General features: G+C 36.3%; 1 protein-coding gene across 1 annotated transcript; it reads right to left on the bottom strand.

Moving 5' to 3' along the window:
* Positions 1–2,389: 2,389 nt before the first annotated feature.
* Positions 2,390–23,669, bottom strand: CIMIP6 (ciliary microtubule inner protein 6; the record flags this gene model as incomplete). The annotated part of the gene is made up of 4 exons (XM_084234860.1): positions 2,390–2,896; positions 4,551–4,666; positions 16,477–16,630; positions 23,418–23,669. The coding sequence occupies 4 exons, from the start codon at positions 23,667–23,669 to the stop codon at positions 2,528–2,530; spliced, it is 891 nt and encodes a 296-aa protein (XP_084090986.1). The 3' UTR covers positions 2,390–2,527.
* Between the last annotated feature and the right edge of the window lie 1,045 nt (positions 23,670–24,714).

Consider the following 24,714-nt stretch of genomic DNA (forward strand, 5'->3'; position numbering starts at 1 on the left):
TTAGTGCATTCATGAAGATATTTAAAAATATTAAATTATATAAAAGATAATTTTTGGTTCACTTTAGTAAACTGAAAAAGCCCTAATGTTGGTAAAAGCCAGATTCTATGAAAATGCCTAATAAAGGAACTACTTGAAAATATTGCAATATTTTTTGTGAAATTTAAGAGCACTATTTGTAATGATAGTTATAACTTTTATAGACTACTGAATTAATTGTGGAGAGACACAGCCTTAAATTAGTTAAAAAATGGGAATTGAGGGCCTCCCTGGTGGCCTAGTGGTTAAGTCTCAATGCTGTCACCACTGCAGTCTGAATTTGATCCCTGGCCAGGGAACTACCCACATGGAGCAGCAGACCTCTCCTGTTTCGCCCGCTGCTCCCCTCAGCAGTGTATTTCCTCAGTCTGCCTGTTCTGTTCCTCACTCTCCGTCTCTGGTGAATCCTCTCACCCACCACCCCACATCTCTGGCCTACACCTCAGTTCTTCTATGTCAAAAAAAAAAAAAAAAAAACCCAAAAGTTTAAAAAAAATGGGAATTGAAATAAGTCAGAAGGATAAAGATAAATATTGGTTGTTTTTATTTCACAAGGGTCAAGAAAAAGACAAAAACTTGCAAGCTGACCATAGATCTGTGGCATGGGGGTGATGAGAAGAGGGGTCAAAACAGGGGAGGGGAGAGCACAGGGACTGTGGTGATGGATCACGGGCTATGGTGGTGGGAGAACTACGGGGACAACACCTGAGTGGAGAAATCAAATACTGTCCCAAAATTAACAATGAGGTAAGAAAATAAACTTAATTAAAAAAAATGGGAATTGAACCTGGATAGTATCATTGCATTTTGTTATTAGGTGTTTTCTAAAGCAATGGCTGCTGATAGTTCAACTACTATTTTGTGAGGAACCATAAACTTTTTTTTTTTTTTTAGAGGCATGTTTTATTTATTTGTTTGTTTGTTTGTTTTGTTTATACAAGCACTGGGTACAGTCAGAGGCACGGGAGAGCGAGAGAATTCACTAGAGCCAGAGTGGGGAGCAGAGCAGGCAGAAGGACCGAAGTACACTACTGAGGTGAGCAGCGGGCGGCAGGAGAGGTCTGCGCGCCATGTGGGACCCTCCTCCGGTGGCCGGGGAGCAGCCGGGGATCGAACCAGCACTGCAGAGGCTGTGGGCAGCTTCGCAACCCAGCGCTCAACCGCTGCGCCACCGGGGAGGCCCCATAAACTTTTTTTTAATGCAGAAAAAAAATCTTTGTATTTGAAAACATCAAGAACCACCAACCTAGCCTATTGGCCCCAAACCTCCCATCTCTCACTAAAACATATTCTCTAAGACAGAAGGATTGTATCAGTTCTCATTGACATTTGTTAGTGCCCTGTAGGAAAGGTATGGAGAATTTGTTATTTACTTATGATAGAAGCACTAAGTTAGCGATGATTTTCTTAAAAGTAAATTTGAGGTTGACTTAAATGGTAGGCTGATCATACACAACTACTGCTTATTGCTTACTACATCTCATAAAACACAAGCATATAAAAATGGATAGTAAAATATAGGTTAGTAGTATTGAAAAATAGGGAAACTATCAGAATAAGTACATTTTTAATGAATATTACCAGAGAACAGATGTTTGGAGAAACAAAACCAGACAGAACAATTGCCAGCATATGTAGATCTGACTGGTGAGAAGGAAGGTCTAATAGAACTACAAACTTAGAGTCAGTGGATTTTAAGCAGTGGAAGGGCCCTGGGGACATTCAGCAATTTGAATTGGGAAACTGCATATGCAAGTCAGTCATCCCCTCCCTGTTCGCTTGTGTTGAGCGCTGGGCACCTGTGATACTAATTGAATCAAATGCTGGGGCTGGAAAACCAGGGCAGTGTCTAAGTAGCTATGGAACTCCACGAGAAGCAGAGAATCCATCAGACAAGTCATCCTTTACCCTGTCTGCCTACATATCCCAATCCCACGGCAAAGTTAGACTGTAAGACATGGACACAGCTGATACTGCTAGGGATCTGAAAATCTCATAGTCAAAGTAGAGTATATAACCAAGAATCACAAAAATATGAGAAAAATGTACAATGCTAAGAAAATGAGGCATCACAGTCAAACAAATTATCAGAATTAAGATATTAATCACATTCAATTTTTGATGAAAAACAGAGTTGTTTCGTTTATAAACATGTCTCATAACCCATCACTCATTGGAGACCACTCTTAAAATTTTGGAATATTTTATTTTTATTTTTCTATTTATTTAAATTGTTAGTTCTGATGTTAATGGTAACAGAAAAAGCAAGTGTGAGGGTTTATATGACAATTCTTAGAGTTCCATATATCCCTATATTCCAGGGATCATGTTTTTTATTTATTTATTTATTTATTTTTGTGGGACCCTCGCCGGCGGCCGGGGAACGAACCGGCACTGCAGAGGCTGTGGGCAGACTCGCAGCCCAGTGCTCAACCGCTGTGCCACCAGGGGAGGCCCGGATCATGTTTTTTTATCTGAAAAAGTTAATTTACCCTGATTTATCCTGACTTTTCACTGGTGGATTTAAAGGACGGTGCCTGGTGAGCAGAGCATCCTCTGCGGTGGTTTGAAAGACTTCTGCTATCTTCTCCCTTCTCTCAGGACTCCGGGGGCATGCCTTAGTGGCCTCTTTGACATCTGTTTCTGATAAGTGAGTTTTAGTCTCTATCAGTTCTTGGGAATTCTGTTGGCAGAGTTGGGGTGATATCATTTTACTTTCCGCTGCGTTTCCTTTCTCTGTTTTTTTGGCCTGTTCTGATGAGCGTGACCCTGGAGCATTCAGTAATACCTCTGGTCCTTTAGGAACTGTTGGTCTACTCCCTGGTTTTATCTCTGTCTGTATAAAAATTCCTTGTCGCTGAAAAGGAAAACAAAGTTGACATTAACCAGGGCATGTAAGTTGCTGGAAGATGCAGCTGTGAACCTGGTTCATGTATTAACTTAAGTCCTGGGGAGGTGGGAACTTATTTCTCCACCTCAACATTGCCTATCACCTTAGTCCAGAAATGAAGACAGCAGCAGACAGGTTCTTGGTGAAACTTTTGAACAAAATATAATATAAGGCATATCAGGAAATGAACAGGAAGGGAAGGGCAGAAAATCAAAGAAACACCTCATTATCTCCTGTTCTCAATTTTTCCATCATTTGGATTATGTGTAACTATTCATATCAATTGTCTTTTCTTTGCCTGTAGGTTGCTGTGGATACAACAGAAACTACAGTTCATAGTCCTAAGGATTTATGCTAAGTATCTACTAGTTCCAACAAAAGGCTTAGTTACAGTGAAATATGAAAACAAACATTTGTGGGTGGAAAAAAATCCAGCAATTATTACATTTGTTTGACTTTCACAATAAACTTTATATGTGTCTTCCCCACCACAAAGACACACACACCCATACCCACACCCACTTACACACATCAAAAAGTTTAGGAAATGCAAATGGCCAACAGGCATATGAAAAAATGTTCAACATCACTTGTAATCAGGGAAATGCAAATCAAAACCACAATGAGATACCATCTTACACCAGTGAGAATGGCACATATTAAAAAAACTAGCAACAACAAGTGTTGGCGAGGGTGTGGAGAAAAAGGAACTCTCCTGCACTGTTGGTGGGAGTGCAAACTGGTCCAACCACTATGGAGAGCTGTGTGGAGATTCCTCGACCTACTAAACATAGAGCTTCCATATGATCCAGCAATTCCACTCCTAGGTATTTACCCAAAGGACACAGAAACATCAATTCCAAAGAGCACCTGCACCCCTATGTTTATAGCAGCACTATTTACAATAGCTAAGCTTTGGAAACAACCCAAATGCCCAAAAATAGATGACTGGATCAAGAAGATGTGGTACATATATACCATGGAATATTACTCAGCATTCAAAAAGATAAACACATGCAATTTGCAGCAACATGGATGGCGCTGGAAGGGATCATGCTCAGCGAAATAAGCCAAAAAGAAAAAGAAAAATACCGGATGGTCTCACTCATAGCAGGAATCTAGAAAACTTAAATAAGAGACCAGGAAAAAGAATAACTATAAGAAAGTGAAAATCAAAATCAACAAAAAACTATGAACCAGAGACACTCTATGGGGGTTGGGGGGCAGGGAGGTGAGGGATTGGGGTCAAAATAAGGGGGTTACAATTGTATGGGGAATATAAAAATAAAATTTATTAAAAAAAAAAGGCATAACATTATTTACTGCCATATCAATCTTTTAATAAAATGTGAACTATTGGAAAAAAAAAAGTTTACCAAACTGCTTTGATGATGAATGATTTTTAATAATTTAAATCAAATTTCAAAGACTGTGGTCCAAAATTATGACATATTTCCTTCGTTTTGACTATAACATTTAGTTAAGATTTTATCCACATAATAACTGTGTTAGTTTGATTAAATAGGTTTTACAAAATTACTACTTATATAAAACCCTTAAAGTTCTATTATCAATTTATCCCATCCTAAAGTATTAAATTACCTACACTATCCTATCTCACCTTTCCCTTTATGGGCTCATTGGGTGTTTTCCTGGCATCGTAGTGATGTGTAAAAGAGATGCGCTCGATAAAATTCTTTTCAAGTTCTGCTGATGCATCAGGAGAGGCAAGCGGAACTAAGAAAAAAAGATTTTGTGACATCAGATCAAAAATTATATTTGTATGTGTAAATATATCAGTATTTATAATGTTCAGGTTTTATCAAAAATGTTAATGCAACTAAGTTCTTTTAAGTATACAGGGTTATTTATGCATACCTAAATAATAAATATAATAGATCCATCATTGTCTCTCCAAGCAACCTAATTAACCCAAGCAGCCTAATTAACCCCACATAGGGAATTAATAGTAATTAAAAAATTTATTTTTATTTTATTTTTTTAAAGATTTATTTATTTTATATAAGAATCGGGGTACAGGCCAGATGCACGGGAGGGTGAGAGAATTCACCAGAGACAGAGCGGGGAACAGAACAGGCAGACCGACGAAATGCACTGCTGAGGGGAGCAGCTGGTGAGACAGGAGAGGTCTGCCGCACCATGTGGGACCCTTGGCAGCTGGCCAGGATCGAACCGGCACTGCAGAGCCTGTGGGCAGCCTCACAGCATGGCGCTCAACCACCTGCGTCAGGAGGGGAGGCCCAGTAATGAAAAAATTTAATATTAATGCAATAATGGCTTTAAAATTGTACTGTTAGCTATGCTACGTGCACAGATAAAAAACAAAGCCTAGGGAAAGTATAAGAACTAGCAATAAAAGAATGAAATGGAAGATTCCAGCATGGCCACAGTTGTTGCTGAATACATAATTACCAAAGGTAGAAGTTCTGAAAATTTGCAAGTTTTAAACTCTTTAAAAAATTACTTTTGGGCCTCCCCGGTGGCGCAGCGGTTGAGCGCTGGGTTGAGAAGCTGCCCGCAGCCTCTGCAGCGCCGGTTCGATCCCCGGCCACCGGGCGAGGGTCCCACATGGCTTGCAGACCTCTCCTGCGGCCCGCTGCTCCCCTCAGCAGTGTACTTCGGTCCTCCTGCCTGTTCTGCTCCCCGCTCTGGCTCTGGTGAATTCTCTCACTCTCCCGCGCTTCTGACTGTACCCAGTGCTTGTATAAATAAATAAATAAATAAACAAATAAATAAATAAACAAACAAATAAATAAATAAATAAATAAATCTTTAAAAAAAAAATTACTTTTGGGCCTCCCCGGTGGCGCAGCGGTTGAGCGCTGGGTTGAGAAGCTGCCCGCAGCCTCTGCAGCGCCAGTTTGATCCTGGCTGCTCGCCGGCCACCAGAGGAGGGTCCCGCATGGCACGCAGACCTCTCCTGCCACCCGCTGCTCCCCTCAGCAGTGTACTTCATCAGTCTGCCTGTTCTGCTCCCCACTCTGGCTCTGGTGAATTCTCTCACCCTCCCGCACCTCTGGCCTGTACCCCATTTCTTGTATAAATAAAATAAATAAATCTTTAAAAAAGTTACTTTTAAATTATCTTTAAAATGTTTAGCATTTTTGGGCCTCCCTGGTGGTGCAAGGGGTTAAGCACTGCACTATAAAGCAATCCGCAGCCTCTGAAGCACTAAGTTTGAATCCCCGGCCTGCCAGGGTGCAACCCACATGGCACAGCAGACCTCTCCTGTCTTGTCTGCTGCTCCTCTCAGCAGTGTATTTCAGTCAGTATGCCTGTTCTGCTCCCCACTCTGTCTCTGGTGAATCCTCTCACTCCCCCACACCTCTAGCCTTGTACCCCAGTTCTTGTATGCATAAATAAATCTTAAAAAAAATTAGCATTTTTAATAATTTTTAAAACTCATTTTATTTTTACTTTCAGCACCCAAAAGTAATATAAGGAGTAACTCCCAATTTAGTGAGGTAAACTCAGTCAAAGAGAAAATAAGAAATTTCTCCCTTTTATGAAAAAAAAAATGTATACAGGCAGTTATGCCCACCTACCACATTTACGATATTATGCAGAAGGGGAGAGGTGACTGGAGGATAGAAGTGGATTCACTCTCACTGTATATTCTTTTGTACCACTTGAATTGTATACCATATACATGTATTGACTATTAAAAAATAAAATTACATTTAAATTTTCAAAAGCCTTACCTTTAAAATTAGGGGATATTTAAAAAGAATATATGTTAGCAAGTACACATTTATTAAATATTCATGAATTCATTATTCAAACATTGATTATAAACTAATTTTACTAGTTGGAATAATGAATATTCAAATATTTTTATATTACATGTTATGAAGTGGCGATCTTTTCCTAGCTTACAGGAAAAAAATTTTAATTGACAAGTTTCTTGATTTCTATGAGATTACTTATTCAAGACTCCTTTTCTACTTAATCATTATGTCTTAGGATTTGCTAGCACACAAAAATAGCAGTTATCACAGATTTAATAAAAGTTTATGGGCAACTACTATGACATTGAAGAAATTCTATCCAAAACATATTTTTTTTCTACCAATTGGGAAAGACTAATTTTGGCGGTGACTGCCACAGTCTCCAACTCATAGAATATTTTTATTTTTGGAAACACAGTGTGATACAGTCTTGGGTAAAAGGGAACAGCTCTAAATTTAGTTACAAATCAGGTGGGGTTAATGGAGTATCCAAATCATGAGCCTGTTTTCAAATTCCAGCTCTATGAAATTATTTAGACTTCGGACAAGTCACTTAACTTCATTGATTATGTTATTAACTCATTGAAGTTAATCACTTTATTGAGATACAATTTCCTCGCCTCTATAATTTGTTTTCAGAATTGTGAGGATGAAAGACAATATTTATAAAGACCCTTGGATGCTGGAGTCAAATTAGAGAGTCTCTTCAAGGTAAGCAAGGGGTCAGCTCATTGTTGACAAAGGAGGAAACCATGGAAGAGAGAAATATAAAACTGACACACTATCAAAAATACTATGAGAAACCCAAAGATTTTGGTGAACTGGTATGAATGATTGATGGCACATAGGCTGGAGGCTAGGATGGTCAAATGCATCCAAGAAGGTAGGTTGTAGACGATTTCTGCTCTTGACATTCCCCAACATTGCCTTAGGCCACTGCCTGTCTCAGGGCCACAGAAACTGGCAGTAAGTGCCTAGCCATCTATTGTAAACTTAGTAACTCCATAACAGCACAGAGAATTCCCTCTAGAATAAGGAGCTAATGAAAACAGGTACAAGCTGTCCCCTTGGGCATTTCCTCCTCTACCATTCCCTCAGCAACAGTCAGTGCTGATGGATTAAAAATATCAAGAAATGGTCTTCTCTCCATGTCTCTTTTTAAGAGTTTAAAGGGGGTTAGGGTGGAATTCTGACTAGACAACTGGCGTAGGTGGGGAGAGTCATAGGACCTGATGCTCTCCAGCCTGACCCTCATTTTCTTTCCTTAAATTCACTGGGAGACACGCAACCAAGACCTGGTCTTTAGCCTTTGTCTCTAAGGGCTGCTGATTTCTCTTAGGGAAACATGACTTATGATAAACTAACAGACACTGTAAAAGAAAGATAACAAAATTTAAAAATAGTTTTAAAACTATGTGAAACAAATCAGAAACAGTACACAAAAAAATTTGAGCATACTGAGTTTCTCAAAGATACAGAAAGTGTTATTAATATGGAAGCAGGAATAAGAAGTCATAAAAAGAATCATGAAAAAAATATCAGAAATGTAACAATGTAATAGTTTAAATTAAAAAGACAAGTGAAAAAATTCACAAACTAGAAAATCAGAAGGAGAAGTTCTCCCGGAAGTCAGCAGAAAGGATAAAGAAATTAAAATATAAAAGAAAAGTTAAGAGGTAGAATATCAACACTAAAATTCAGGAGACCTAGAAGAGTAAATGGAGGGAAGGAAATATTTGAAGATAAAATGATAAATATCTAAGAATTAAAGAAAGATCAGACTTCAGATTGAAGAATGCACAGATCACCAAGCAGGGCAGAGTAGATGAGCAAATGAGACTTGGGGATGCAAAATTTATGGAGATACTTGCATGGCCCAGGGAGTAACTGCCTCAAAATTTGTACCCTAGACCTCTCACTTGCCTTGCTTTTCTTTCTCCTGAAGAGCAAATGAGGTAAAAGATCACATTTAAAATACTTTCTAGATACATTTAAGGTCATTTGAGACAAAGAAAAGCTTTAAATCTTTTTGAGGAGGATAAGTAAATTATCTGCAAAGAAGTAAAAAGAGATTTATATCAGATTTCACAATAACAACATTGGACACAATAACTAATTAATATTTTGAAAATGTAAAAGGAGAAAGAACTTGAAACTTAGAGTTATTTTCGTCCCACTCACTATCCCTTTGACCCTTTCACTTTCCCTTCCCCTTAACCTTAGAAACCTTATTTTGGTTATCAATGTTTGCAATTTTTATTTTTATTTATTTTTTTAAAAGATTTATTTATTTTTATACAAGAGCTGGGGTACAGGCCAGAGGCGAGGGAGGGTGAGAGGATTCACCAGAGTCAAAGCAGGGAGCTGGACAGGCAGATGGACCGAAGACACTGCTGAGAGGAGCAGCAGGGCGTGACAGGAGAGGTCTGCCATGCCATGTGGGAATCTCCCTGGCTGGCAGGGAATTGAACCCGTGCTGCAGAGGCTGCAGACAGCTTCACAGCGCAGCACTGAACCTGCTACACCACGGGGGAGGCCTAATGTTTGCAATTTTTAAAATTACTTTGCTTTGTCTGTTTATCCACTATGAAGCCAAAGTAAGAAACATTAGGATGCAAAGAAGGCTTCAAAATATTTCTCCACAAAACAGATGTCTAAAAATTCCTAGAGAAAAAATTCGAAAATAGAAATAAATAAAGGAGAGTGCTTAGGATATGTAGGAGAAAACAGCCATTTTTTATTTCCTTAAAAAGGCAAAGACTAAAAAACAGAAAAATGAGCATTACACCTATAACAATATGTAACTAAAATTTTCTTTGCTATATTAATGGAGATTCTCGTGAATACTATTTAAAAAAAGGAAAAAATTATATAATGATTTCAAAGAAGAGAAAGATAATCATTATTTGTAAGTAATAGAATGGCTTGAATAGTAAAACCAATGAATTATGAGAATTACAGTATGCCAAGGTAAGCAGGTAAGTGTATAAGAAGCAAAAGCATTTTTCTATAATGATAACCTACTAGAAAAATAAGAGGAAAAATATGATAAATTCTCTATAGGAACAAAAAACTATACAGTATTTTGTTCCCAGGCATTGACAACGAATTCAGAAAAACTTCCACAAAAAGAATTTTAAACTCTTTTAAAGACATAAAAAGTAGAACTGAATATACTTTCTATAGTGCTAGATAAAGTGAGATAGTATGCTACTATAAAGGTAAATTTTTTTTCTTAAATTAATCTATAATGTTAACATGGCCAATCAAAATTCTAGCTACATTAATAAATTCCAAAATTTAAATGGAAAAATACATGACCATAAATAGAGAGGTCAACTCTGATAAGGAAGAGCAAAGATGTGAATTAAGGCAACTAAAGTGATGATCCAATGACTAAAAATTAACCTAGGGAATATTACAGAGAGTTCAGACACAGACCCATTTATAAAGGGAACTGTATCATATAATTAAGGAGGTCCCACAAGTTAATAAGGAAATAGTAAACTGTTGAGTAGATGTTATCCAGAAAATTTCATTCCATGGATAAAAATGGATGGGTTCCCTCTTAACACTACATATAATGATGGCCTCTAGGATTAAAGATGTAATTATGGATGGTAAAATTAGAAGATCAAGAGAAGAAAATGTAGGAGCATATTTTTGTGATATAAGGGCAGGAAAACACTTCACAAACACTGAATGCACACCCCACAGGTGAAAACTTGATTTAAAAAACTTTTAAATAGTTATCTAGAATCTCTCAGAATCTCAAAAATAATAACAAAAAGTTTCTTCATAGGGACTAATAAAGAAGTAATCTGAGCTACCATAGATGGAAATTCCTTACTCAGACATTGTATTTATTAAAATTAGACATAACTATCATGTTCTATATAAATACATGAGATTTTTAAAGTTCACAATAGCAAAGAAAATCTAACTGTGATGACATCAAAGATGCTCAAGTTCTTAGTGGCTTTTCTTCTTGATTCATATTGAACCCAAAGTAATTACTTAAAAGAAGCTTTGTTAGATGAGGCTTACAAAAAATAAGGCACAATGAAGAATGTTTGAAATTCACTCTCTGTTTCTTGGAAACTTGATCTAATTAAAGTAGGAATTTTCTAAACAGGATACACCAAACAAGTTGGTTTTGAGCCATTTTTATTTTATCATCAAAGCCAGGATTTATTCAAACACACAATTTGCTCCTCACATTGATGTAAACTTACACTCAATTTCCTTAACTTACTTAAAAAACAGTCATTAGTAATGTTCTATTGGGAACCCCATTCTTCTAATAGCATTAATTTTGATCTTATAGAGATTATTAATGGAAATTAATACTACAGATTTTCAAGTTATAGTGAAAAAAATTAATGTAGCTATATAAAAAAATCATATTACACAATAACAATGGGCAAAAGAAGCCCACAAACTTAAGTATATATATATATATTTTTTTTAACCACTGTATGTGAATTTGCAATTCAAAAGAACATTAAAATATCAAGCAGTTGATAATAGGCAAAAATTTCATTTAGATATAAAACATCGCCCTCACAAATTAGATTAGACTCTCCAATTTATAAGGTTTTATTGTATAAAACCAAAATTCTTTACAGGGAATCAGATATGATGGAGCATAACCATTTGTTGAGCTGACTGTGGATGGCAGCCAGGAAACTGTGTGGTAGTACAAGACATAAAGGACACTTTCATTTTCAGTACAAGATGACATTGGTGGAATGCCTAAGACCAGGCATAATTAGTGTGCTGATGGAACAGAATAACTATGAGATGGATTTTTATTTGTATTAATGCTTGTTGATAAAACCATTTGCTATATCTATATGCATACACACACATATACAAACTATATTCTACTTTAAAAATATCACATTAAAATATTTTCTTTTTTAATCATTTCATCTAGTTACCAAACACCATCTAAAATATGAATAAATTTAAGTCTATATTATGGTATATGTGTTAAATCAAGCTGCATCATGATTTGAAATTAACTGATGTGTTGAATAATATGTAATTATTAAACAAATCAATAAACATTTGTTGAGACTGGGCATTATACAAGGACCTGGGATATAATAATGAACTTGGCAATGAGAAATACCACTAAAAGAATGATAACCCAACACCAGCTTTCCAAAGCTATAATAATTTCAACTCACCACCTGAGTTCAATGCAATTGTTAACAGAAACAATCATTTGTTGTCCAGTAAATACCAAGCACTGTGGTAGGCACTTTACATGTTGTTTTGTTTCTTTTAACAATTCTGCAAAGTAGGAATTATTATTTACACGTCATAAATTGAGTAAAACAAAGTGATTAAATTTAAGTAATGGACTCAGACAGCTCTAAGGGCTGAATGAATAATACATTCCAAAGGGAGTAAGTGATGACGGTGGCGAGATTTCTGTGATTTCTTGTTCAACATGTGCATTTCCCCCTATTCTCTCTCCAAACCCCACTACAATAATAGTAAAGAAATGAGAAGGGCTTAAGTCCTTTTAAAACAAGGAGTGAAGGTATGAATAAATTTGGAAGCTGGAAAGCTGGAAGGTGACAACTGACTTGAGAAGAGTATAGAAAAATGGAAACTGAGTGCTGTGGGGCTTGGGGAGAGGGATTTGGGGGTAAAAATCCCATCAATTCGTGCTACAGCATTCCAGCAAGTTCCAGGAATTGGAGGCATCAGACACCTCTGAGGCAGGCTGCCTGGGATGTGGTCCTAGGTGAAATCACAGACAGAGGAGTGCTTGAAGGCCTCCACGACTTTCTCTTTCCCCATTTAAGGTAGATCTTTGGAGAATTCTGTCTGGAAAAACTCAATAGCTCAATAGAACAGATCTACAAAGCCTGTCTCTTTGGTCTTAGCTTCATCACTTCCCTTACTGAACCAGAGTAGAAGCAACTGCCCTTTACGAGGAAAGACTCAGAACTGACTGGTTAGTGGCTCAAATAAATCCATTAAAGCAAAGAAGCATAGAAAATCAGATATATCATGTCTTAATATTTTAACTAGCTCATTCACCAAATTTGCATCAAAATGCAAATGTAGAAGTTGCCCAGTTTACACGCTTAGTGCATCCTTTCTAATTTCTGTTAAAAGAATGAAAACTTATACATAGCTAAAGCAAAATGAATGCAGAATCATTTAAGATTAAAAAAAAAAAGAATTCACAACAGCTCCTCTTTTGCCTTATTTTGACCACACCTCATTTTAAAAGTTCCAGCATTTTAAAAGTTAGCAACTGACCTTTAGAAGTCTCTCCAAAGCATTCAACTTTGAAAATTTTATAGAAACAACAGTTTTCTTTTTATATTCAGTTTAGTAAGTATGTGTTTGAGTTATAGAAATAGTAGCAACAGGCATAAATCAGTTGGGAAACTACCATGATTTTCAGAAAGCATTCTCTACATCCTTGGTCTGAATAACGGGCCCCATCTCTAGATCCCCATACTGAAATATCATGAGCAATAAGAGATAAAGCAGGTAGATGCAGTAGATCAAAGAGTCACTTAACTATGACGAGGAATTTGAAAGTGATTCTACAAATAGTGAGAAGACTAAAAGGAGAGTGATACCATTTGTGTTTTAAGAGATCTTTTTAACAATGGTGTGGAAATATTATGAAAGATAATGGTGGCTACTTTTACTAGTAAGATTTGGGATATATTTTGGAGATAGAACTGTCAAAATTTGTTGATGAGCAGAATATAGACGATTGGGAGTTTTGGAATGACTTCTATGTCACAGAAACTTAAGCACCTGGAGGAGAGAAGTAGTATTCTTTGAGGGGGTGAAGGTTGGTGGGGAAAATGAAACATTTTATTTTAGAATGTTAAATTTGAAATAACATTAGCTGTCCAAGAAGATACACTGGGTCTGTAAGCTTGAAGCTCATTGGTGAGGTGAGGGCTGGAGAGATAAGTTGGTTCATATTGTATGTTAGTTACTTTGACATCAACTTTAAACTTCTATTTCCTGTTTCATCTACTTGGGTAGTATTTCCTCTTGAGCATTCATATTCAAATAATGGCATCACCACCTATCTCTTCTATTTCCCATCTCTGTCAACTATTTTCTTTTCTTATTAAGACTGATAACCTAACACTCTTTGGTAACCATATTTAAATTTTCCATATTTTGTCTATAGATTGATGCTAAAAGTCAAAAATGACTATATAGCATTTATAATATAATGATATGAGTTTTGTTCACTTAAGAGTCAAATATGCTAGAACTGCATTTCTTTCTCAGTGGGTCCAGTGACAAGTGCCACTTGAAAAAAAAATGGGTCTAGTATCTGTGTCGAATAAGTCTTTTCTAGGTTAAAAATTATTTTCCTGGGAACTTTGAAGACATTAACTTAGACATAAGACTAACATTGTACTCTTGCATCAGTGCTGTTAGATTACATATTGACTCTTATTCCTTAGTTGATGACTTATTTTTATTTTTTATAGAAACTTACAGAATTTTCTCTTTATAATGATGTTTTTCTTTTCCCCACTCAAACTTAGAAGCACTAGGCAGAGCCTTTTCATGCCTCCCTTTAACATTGGGAAACTAACTTCTTATTCTAGACATTATATAAAGTACTAATTATAATTACAATGCTTTGACAAGTGATTTAAACTCTGTGTTAGTTTTCTTATGTGAAAAATTAGAGTAAAATATTCAATAATATTCTGTTCCATAGCATTGGTAAAATTGAATTGAATGAATATTTAGAAAGTTCCATAAAATGCCTAGCATATTGTATGTGCTCAATAAATGTTATGTGTTAATAATTATATCACCTTATTTTCTACTTTGGAGCTCCAAAAACATCAGACATTCCAGATTGATTCTCTGTGTTGCTATTATTATCTAACATTTTCTAGTTTATTTTGGTCATTGTTGTTTTATTCTCTTTTATGATATGTCCTTCATACTATCCTACAAACCTTTAAAAGTAATTTGGCATAATTCTAATCTTTGATTGTTTGCCAATCAAAGATGAATTAAGAATAGAAGAACAGCTTGGATAACTGAAATAGCTCCTGTGGTTGACATCAAACTTACCAGGGGATAAGGCAGTGACTGCTCACGATGGTAGCGATTACCTAACATACAAAAATTTAAGTAATTATGTGGTTCTCCTCCCCACCTCCCCTTTATTTCTGCCTTCTAGGCCTGCTGACTGAGCCTATAGCTACTTTGGGATTCTGTTAGGGAGATTGCTCTTTATTGTTGCATCTCCTGTATAGTCTAGGCTATTACATCTTTGACCTCTATTCACTAATAGGTTTGCATTCTTTCCCACATTCCAGAAAGTTCTTTTCTTCATCATCGTAGGTCTGTTGTTTTGCTATCATTTAATAGGGCCTTGGGAAGCAGAAGATTTAGACGTTGTGCTCAGTTTACCACCCTCAATTAGAAGTGAAAACTTCATTATTTTTCTAAACCAAAGACCACTGTTACAGGTTATCTAAGAGCCTTCCTATTAGCCACCACCCCTAAGGTGGAAATCATGCTGAATATGACCATTTTCTAATGTCCTGACCTTCATTCCAGCTGCTCTTTGTATCCTTAACTGAACTGGCCATCTCACAGAAGTCAAAAGGCTAAAAATTAGAGGACTACTGACCTCTAAAAGTAATCTTTTGTTATCTACTATCATACTCAAAAAATTCTTTGAATTTAGCTCATGAAGTTTTTTTAGGTATGAGTGTCAGATTGGGTACTCAGTAAAAGTTTTGTTTTGACTTGAATGCTGTTCTTTAAGTACAATTGCTAAATCGTACTCAAGTGGTAGAGATAACTAAGATGGGAGTTAAGATACAGGTACAACTTGCATAAATGTGAAAGACTTAATAATAATGGCAGTAGATTTGAAAATGTTTAATAGTCTATGTAACATTATTTCCTAAATACCATGTGAGATGATGTCTCAAGAAAGAGGGAAGTGGTAAGTAGGGGAAACATGGCATTCTTTATACCTCTTCTTGGAAATTCCTTGTGCATATGCTTAGAATAAGGGTTTTAAGAGTTCTGTTTTAAGGGTTTTAAGAATATCTGTTTAACTTTATATTCAAATTTTGTAAAACTTATTTGACCACTTTCCACTTTTTTGAGCAGTTTCTATAAGCATCATAAAAAACGAGCATCCTTCAGAGTACACTTTAAGAATTATTCCCAGGCCTCCCTGGTGGGGCAGCCATTGAGCGCTGGGCTGCGAAGCTGCTAGTGTTGGATCTCCGGCCGGCCGCTGGCGAGGGTCCCACATGGCGCAACAGACCTATCCTGCTGCGCCCGCTGCTCCCCTCAGCAGTGTACTTCGGTCCTTCTGCCTGTTCTGCTCCCTGCTCTGGCTCTGGTGAAGTCTCTCACCCTCCCACGCTTCTGACTGTACCCAGTGCTTGTATAAATAAATAAATCTTAAAAAAAAAAAGAATTATTCCCATATAGTATTGCCTACAAGTTTAATGGTTATAATTTAAAAATTTTTGCAACAATGATGAGCAGAATACCACTAAGTTTCTTACTTGGAGACTAGTGTTATCAATGAGCAATATGATTTTATTGTTATATTAAGTGTTTGGGGATAAGTTGCCCACTAGGAAGAGATAAAGTACAATCTTGTCAAGGGTCATACTTGCTATATATATGTTTTCATCTCCTGTAGAGAAGTAACTTTCTCAGGAGTTTCCAGCATAACTAATACATCTTAATTTACTAGCAGTAACCTGACAATGGAAAAGCTTTTTCCACTGCTAACCTTACCTATTCCACAAGAGGGTTTTTGCAACTTGCTGTGTCTGACTGGCAAAACCAATGGACATGTTGGTTTTTGGAAGTCACTCCTCTGGGTGCTCTTAGTGTCGTAAGGTGGCTGGAAGGAAAGTTTCAGTTCTTTACCATGTGACCACCAGTCACCCTTTATGGGAAAAGAATTGAAAACAGACAATTAGGTATTGCAGGACATTTTCATTTGCTGCTTGATGTCTAGAATGGTCAGTAATTCCATTCAGCAAGTTACTGTCTATTCTAGCACTAAAATAGAGTTCAGAAGTCTAGGAGTAAATATATTTTCATAAAGACTGAATTTCTTAAGAGGTATCTAAAATGAATCATGTATTTTTAGCTGAAGAGCCAGTACTAAATTCTTAAACTACCTTCTATTAACAGGTGGGATAGTAAAAAGAAATTTATTTTTCCATGTTTTATAATTTTATTATAAAATTGCATGGATTATAAAATGCATGTATATGCATATATAAAACATGTTTTAGTCTAAAAATTATGTTCTATACTTTGTCTTATGGCAATACAAATAATGTATTATAATCTAAGATGGTGGTTTTCAGTTTTTAGTCTGTGACCCCCATCAGGAAATACATTTTATGTTATCAAGAGTACACAGAATGCACACAAGTTTCAGAAAAGTTACTCTTACTCTGCAGTACACTCAGCTATTTTTCCATTTTATTGCATCTCTCAATTTAATAGTACAAAGTTGGTTGCAACCCACATTGATTTTTATTTCACTAATGACTCAATTTGAAAAATTTTGTTCTAAGAGGTACTATTTGCAATGTCACTGATTTTTTGATAGTAAACCTCAACATATGTACACAGGAAAAGGAGAACAGATAGGTTCTTCATTAGCACTTATAACAATTTGATCTCTTACAAGTTCAGAAAACAGTGAGGGAAACTTACTTAATTCTGACCAATTTTTTTTTTCAATCTGGTTGATCAGGTAGAAGAGAGGGAACCTTGGGAGAAAGCAACCATGACACCTTGGAGTTCTTGGAAATGATTATTAGGAAATGAAAGTGACCCTGAGCATAATCAAACACCTACCTGCCTTATGCTTTAGGAAAAAGATTCACTTTTTAAAGATCAACTATGATTCTGTAGTCAAAGACTTTAAAAATATGATTCAAAGGGTTGAATATGAATTTCCAAGAAGTGGGATTATAATAAATAATATTCTTACAATGTCATTGAAGCTACTTTGATATGAAAAAATAAAAGGCATTAAAAGAAACCTATGGAAACCGATGTGGGCACATAGGGAGTCAGCTCTCAAATGAACTTAACTTCTAAAAAAGATGGGCATAGAAAAGAGGTACACATTAGCAAATAAAAAAAAATAAAGGGAGTCAACTTGTGAGGATATTGTCAAGAAGTTTAGAAGAAATTCAGGAAATATGACAAAAGTAACAAAATTAGGGATTTCTGAGGGGAAAAAATTGGATGGATATGTACCAAAGAGGGAACTAAGCCCTGACAGCTGAAGAGTCAGACCTCACTTTGCAACTTTCAACAGTGTGCCAACCAATGACAAATTGGAACAAGGGGAATTAAAGTTTACAGAGAGCAAAGAAATTTAAGAACAAGGGAAGTTGAGCGGAGAGTAGAGGCTCATGCCTTATTTGTCAGAGTGGGTTAAGGTGAATTGTGAAAATTAAGACTATGATAGAGATCCTAGGAATTCTAGCACAGATCACTAAGCAGATGGTGTCTTCAAACTGGTTCAAAATAGTCACATTTGCTGTTGTCAGAGTGCAGTCTTTTTGCAGCTCTTTTCCACTCCACTTCATTTTTGAAATGTTTATTATGCTCCTAAGTCTAAGAATTATAGGTCTCTTCATGCTTACACCCACCAAAATTTTATTAGTTAAACCCAGTGAACAGATGAAAGAAATGCTGAGAGATTCAGTAAACTCCCCAAGTTGCCACAAGCCCAGCCCCCACTATTTATTTGTGTGCACAGCTCATTTCTGTGCTACGTGGCCTTTCAAATCTGCTGTGGAATGCACAGCCAGATATGCACATTTATTTCAAAAGTAAAAATAATTGTTTTTGCTTTGTTGTGTTTTGTACTGTTATTTTTTTACACTGATGTCTTATTTGGTTTCCCTATATTCCTGCTATAAGTGAAACCATCCAATATTTTTCTTTTTCCGTCTGGCTTATTTCACTGAGCATAATTCCTTCAGGCTCCATCCACATTGCTGCGAATAGCATGAGTTTATCTTTTTTGATTGCTGAATAATACTCAATTGTGTATATATGCCCATCTTCTTGATCCAGTCATCTATTTGGGGGCATTTGGGTAGTTTCCAGGTTTTACCTATTGTAAACAGTGCTGCAATAAACATAGGTGTACAGGTGTTCTTTTGAATCAATGTTTTTGTGTCCTTTGGGTAGATCCCTAGGAGTAGAATTGGTGGGTCATATGGTAGCTCCATTTTTAATAGACTGAGGAACCTCCAGACAGCTTTCCATAGTGGCTAGAGCAGTTTGCGCTCCCACCAGCAATGTAGGAGAGTTCCTTTTCACCACATTCTCACCAACATTTGTTGTTGCTTTTTTTTTTTTTTTGACAAAACACAACAAAGCAAAAACTGACAATTATAAATCAGAGGCATACTGCAGGGGAGGAGGAAGGGGAGGGATCAGAGGGAGGGCGAGAAGAGCACAGGGGACTGAGGTGATGGTGCATGGGTGCACTGGTGAAGGAAACTCTATGGGGACTACACCTGAGGGGGTGGGGGGAAGCAAATGTTGTTTAAAAAGGAACAATTATATAAAAAATAAATAAATTAAATTTAAAAAGTAAAAATAAGAAGGCTTTAAGCATCCTGAGAAATATCTTCTATGGTAAGGTTTTAAGGCATATATTTTACAACATCATTTGTGGATCAGAAACTTATTTTGCTAATGCCCAGATTACTGGAAATGTTAGTCTGGAATATGCAAACCATTAGAAAATCCCTGACTTCAATTTTTTCTTAAACAAGAGTATAGGTCCTCCCTGGTGGCCTAGGGGTTAAGTCTCAGCGCTATCACAGCTATCACTATGACCTGAGTTCAGTACCTGGCAGGGGAGCTAACTCCACATATGGCACAGCAAACCCCTCCTGACTTGCCTGCTGCTCCCCTCAGCAGTGTATTTCAGTAAATCTGTCTTTTCTGCTCCCCACTGTGTCTCTGGTGAATCCTCTCACCTCCCGACCAACCCCTGCACACCTCTGGCCTACACCCCAGTTCTTCTATGCAAAAATTAAAAAAAAAAAACACAAGAGTATTATCAGAAGCTATCCTTAAAGCAGAGATATCAGTTCATATTTCAAGAAGACTTTTTGGGAATTTATAATTTTACTAAAATGGTCTGTTTCATAAATGTAAAGGAAATAATGAACAATTTTCCCTAAAGTGTGATTGGTGATTTTAAGACTCCATGGTTGGTGAAAGTGTTCTGATTAGTGTTGTAAATTGGATGAATCATCACTTCAGCAGAATTAAATCCTATAATTCAATTTTTTTAATATTTTCTATTTTGGGGGAGTCTCCCCTGTGCCTGAAGACTGGCTTGTTCCTGTAAGAGTAAGAGCTTGGATATGCCATGTACATGTGCACGCTGTTTTGGTCCATGCATTTTCTCCTAGATATATAAAACTTGCTCCTAGGAGACTGTAAGATTAAAGACCTGATGGAGGCTTGTTTTTTGCTTCACCTCAGACTGCAGGGGAAAACTAAGAATAAAAATTTACTATTCTGTGTACCATCATTTACACTGGATGGTAAGAGGTAGACACAGAGTTATGATGAATCAAGTCAGTGGGAAAAATCCTCTAGTCTGATTGCTTTGTCGAGGCTTTGAGGTCAGACCACACCTCACAGATTATGCCTGGAGCTGCCTAGAGACACAGGACAAAACTCTGGATCCAGAGAAAGAAGGAAGTTCTCATTTTCTGGCCAAGGCTAGTTCAGTATCCTTTCCTGCTCCTGGATGACAGTTATTGAGTCTTGGTAAAGGGTAAGGCCTGGAGATTGCTAATGACCAGATTCCCACTAACCTGGCCTATGAAACCTAACCTCTGTGGTGCTAGATATAGATCCTTAGCCACATATGGAAACCACTGTGAGGCAGTCTTATATTTTTGTATCTCTAAGCAGAAATCTTTGGAAATGTGTTAGTAAACGTTACTTATTTTCTATTTGGGGGGAAATTAAGAGAGAATCCTTAGAGAGAAGTAGTGGGACATCCTGAAGAAACCAGTTAGAAGAATGCAAGAGGTGGTAAGCTGAGCTCCACAGCTGTAGCCACAGTAGCCTGGCAGGATGGCTGGTGTGTTGGTGGGCGTGTATGGAGCATAAAAACACACCTTAGGGACTCCTAGAGGAATATGGACTTTTAACAACACCTACCACATAAATAAATTACATTTTATTAGTAGAGCTCATTAGATTTAAAAAATGAAGGCTACTACAAACACCAGCATTATAGTGTATCTAATTATCACTGTATCTCCACCTTGCTGCGGGTACCAAAAGTAGTGCTAAGAAATACCTTCTTTTAAACAATTCATAATATCCTCAGTAAGTTAGTCCTACATTGTGTTCTGCAGAACACTCATTCTGCAGTATATTAACAGTATTATACAATAATAAAATAAAATAAATTTGGGAAATACTGAGATAAGCACAATTAAATAAGTTTATCACAGGATTTCTCAGATATACACTTTGGGAAATATTGTCTTAGTATATCTTTTAAATTACTAATATTTAAAAATGTGACAAGCTAATTTTCATTGAAAATGACTGAATTAAAACTCCTTTTGTAGCATCTTCAACTTATGTCCCTAGGGAGAATTTAAAAATCTTGTAAATAGGTAAAATCAACAATCTGGTGTTCTAAAAATATAACTTTTAGCAAAATACATAAGACAATAAATATGTTATTTTAAATATTTAGGCTATTTTATTCTTTATTGTAAAGCCAGAATTACTATAAACCAATTATTTTTTTTCTTAAACCAAGCTAAACTTTAAAAAGAAACCCACTGCCTTAAAAGAACAAGTAAGGAAATGAGCACTCTTTATTTTTCCTTAGGTACTTGCAAATTAGCACATTGAAGATTTTTCTGTTATTTTTAATATGAACATTCCCTTCACTCTTCTCCCAAATCAAACATGCCTTTAATTCTGTGGTGTATCTTTGGTCTCTGTAACTTTTACTAATGTCCACTACCAACCCCTCTTACCTATTATGATCTTACTTCATTTCAAGCTTACTTTTACCATTTCCTAAAGGTCTGACTTAGACAGCTCTCAGCACTAATAAAGAGTGTACTGCTACTCTGTTGCCGGGTATCCCAGAAAGCAGCCCCTTGGTTTGCTTATATTTTTTTCCCAAAACACCTACAAACCAGGAGCAAAAGAAAGTTAGTTGGATTAATTTTCAAAAATTTTATATTTCACATTTCTTTTCTCAAACCAGCTTCTTACTGGTTCCAAGGATGGCTTCAGTGAACCGTTGGGCTTAAATTCAGCCCTGAACTAGAGTTCAGAAGAGACATTCATTAACTTTTTGTAAGAAATAAGAGAACATTATTAACCTGGAATTCTGTGCCTGATTTATTTCCCCAATGTAAGGTTGGTCTGTCCTTTCTTTTAAATTCCAAACAATTATTATAAAATAGCCTTAAAACTGACCTTGTAACAATTCACTACCTGATATGACAGTACATTTGACTCTAAGAATTCCTGCCGCAAGATCTCACAAAGTGCTGGTGGTGTTTGGAAACCTCCTCCAAAGAATCTCCCTTAATTTCCCCAAATGTTCTAATAAGAACATTTGATAGTATCAGTACAAAGAGACCTCACAGGAAGCAATCTCCATTTAAAAGTTGTTAAATCACAGCCATACCTAACATAATTATACCTAACAATCCATGGCAAAAGGGACTTTGCAGCTGTGATTAAATGAAGGGTCTTAGAGAAAGGGAGATTTCCCCAGATTATCTGGATGTAACCAAAAGGTCCTTGGAAGAGGAAGGCAGGAGTCAGTCAGAGATTTGAATGTGGTGTGCTGCTGACTTTGAAGGGAAAGGGACAGGAGCCAAGGAATGTGAGCAGTCTCAGGAAGCTGGAAAAACAAGGAAATGGATTATCCTTTAGAGCCTCCAAGGAATGGGCCACTGAGTCAGATTTTGGACTTCAGAGCACCAGCGCTGTAGGAGAATACATATTAATTGCTTTAAGTCAGTGCTTAAGTTTGTAATTTTTAACAGCAGCAATATGAAACTAGTAAGTTATACCTCAACAAATACAACTTAAAACAACAAAAAAAGATAGTACATATTCAGTATGATACAGCGTAAAATGTGTGGCATGGCTAGGCCAATAGTCCTGGATCAGAAGCACGAGTGACGTTTGTTTACTAGACTATATTAACATCTATAAAATATTTCTAAAAATACCTTCTAATAATTATTGTACAGATTTAAGGATATAATTTATATAGAATATTCAATCCATTCCTAGCACTTCAAATACTTTCAATAGATGATAGCAATTATTTTATAGGAAGTAGCTGAATTATTGAGTATCAATTATTGAGTAGCAAAATTTTTTATTAGTCTCTATTTCTAATACAGTATTATAGAAGAGATTTCTTCAGAATCCCCACCACTACTGAGTAGTTACAATCTACCCTAATCTAGGAAACTATAATTTGGATTCCATATATTTTGCTAGTATGCAAAAATTACCTCTAAGAATAGTTTCAGGTTACTGCTTTTAACATTGGATTATAAAGTTATATAGTCTATGTCACATTCTTCAAGTAGGCGATGACCAAACTGTCCTGCAAAAGAACTTCTGAATCTAAATCTAAATCTGTGTATAACGAACATCCATCCAACCTGATTTTCTTGCCCTTTTTGGGGATCTATGTAGGGAACTGGTTCATTCAGTGTTCTTGCATTTGTGTTAATGAATTTAGCGTAACATACACGTCCTCTCCCAATACATGGTTTTGAATGTTGTATATTTTTTCCAGGTTTTTTCTCATATTTGCTTTCTTCTTTCTTTTCAGTTACAAACATTATACCAGCATCTTCTATTTTATACTGTCTGAAAAACAGAATTAAATAGTAAATAATCCCCCGAAGCATTTCGGTAGTGAGTCTTTATTATAGAAAAAAAAATTAGATATATTTCAACTATCAGTCAAGACAATTTAGGCTTAATTAAAGGTTATAAAGTGATTGTACTATTAAAATTTGGAAGGGTATCTTCTCATTCTAAAACATACAAGAAATAAAGGGATTTTTGTCAGTAGTGATTAGAGTTTGTCAGTAGTCATTAGAGTTTCTCGGTGCAGTGTACAAACTCATTTGCTTAGAGTAAGAAAAAGGAGATTTAATCATGCTTACAAATCTTGCTTGCAGGATTTATGCAAGTGGCTAAGTTACATGCTAATCTTAAAGCATCTTCTTTAAAAGTTAGTTACCTATTAGGGGCCTCCCTGGTGGCGCAAGGGGTTAAGACGCATACTATGAAGCTCTGCAGCCTCTGCAGTACTAGTTTGATCGCCCGGCCAGGGAGCAACCACATGGCACAGCAGACCTTTTCTGTCTCCCCGACTGCTCCTCTCAGCTGTGTACTTTGATCAATCTGCCTGTTCTGTTCCCCACTCTGTCTCTGGTGAATCCTGTCATGCCCCACACCTCTGGCCTGTACACCAGCTCTTGTATGCAAAAAAAAAAAAAAAAAAAGTCAGTTACCTATTAGATTCAAGCATGTGAATAAGGATAACTAATTTTAAAATCTCACCTGGCAAACTTAAAAAAGATACCAAATGATCACTGTTATTTTTATCTTTTCAAGAAAAGCCCACTATGCAGACATCAGAATGGTTAAGTGAGTTTCATACCTTTTTGCTACACTGGCACAAAAAAGAAAACTATTGAAGTTTTAAAATGTTAAGAAATGTTTAGAAAGAAAATTTGTATAATTTTTTTCTCCTTTTAAGTAAGGAGTAATGGACATTATAAAAGGTAGTATTTTAAATTTTCACATAGTTGAAAGTATGGGTAACAATAAAATATATGAATTTGAATCATTTTTACATAGAAGCTTTTTTTTGGAAGATTTATTTATTAATGCATACAAAAATATAATCCCTACCTTACTTCAAACCAAAGCCAGGTCCATTTA

This window comes from Talpa europaea, assembly GCF_964194135.1.
Source record: "Talpa europaea genome assembly, chromosome: 6".
In the NCBI taxonomy this organism is placed as follows: Eukaryota; Metazoa; Chordata; class Mammalia; order Eulipotyphla; family Talpidae; genus Talpa; species Talpa europaea.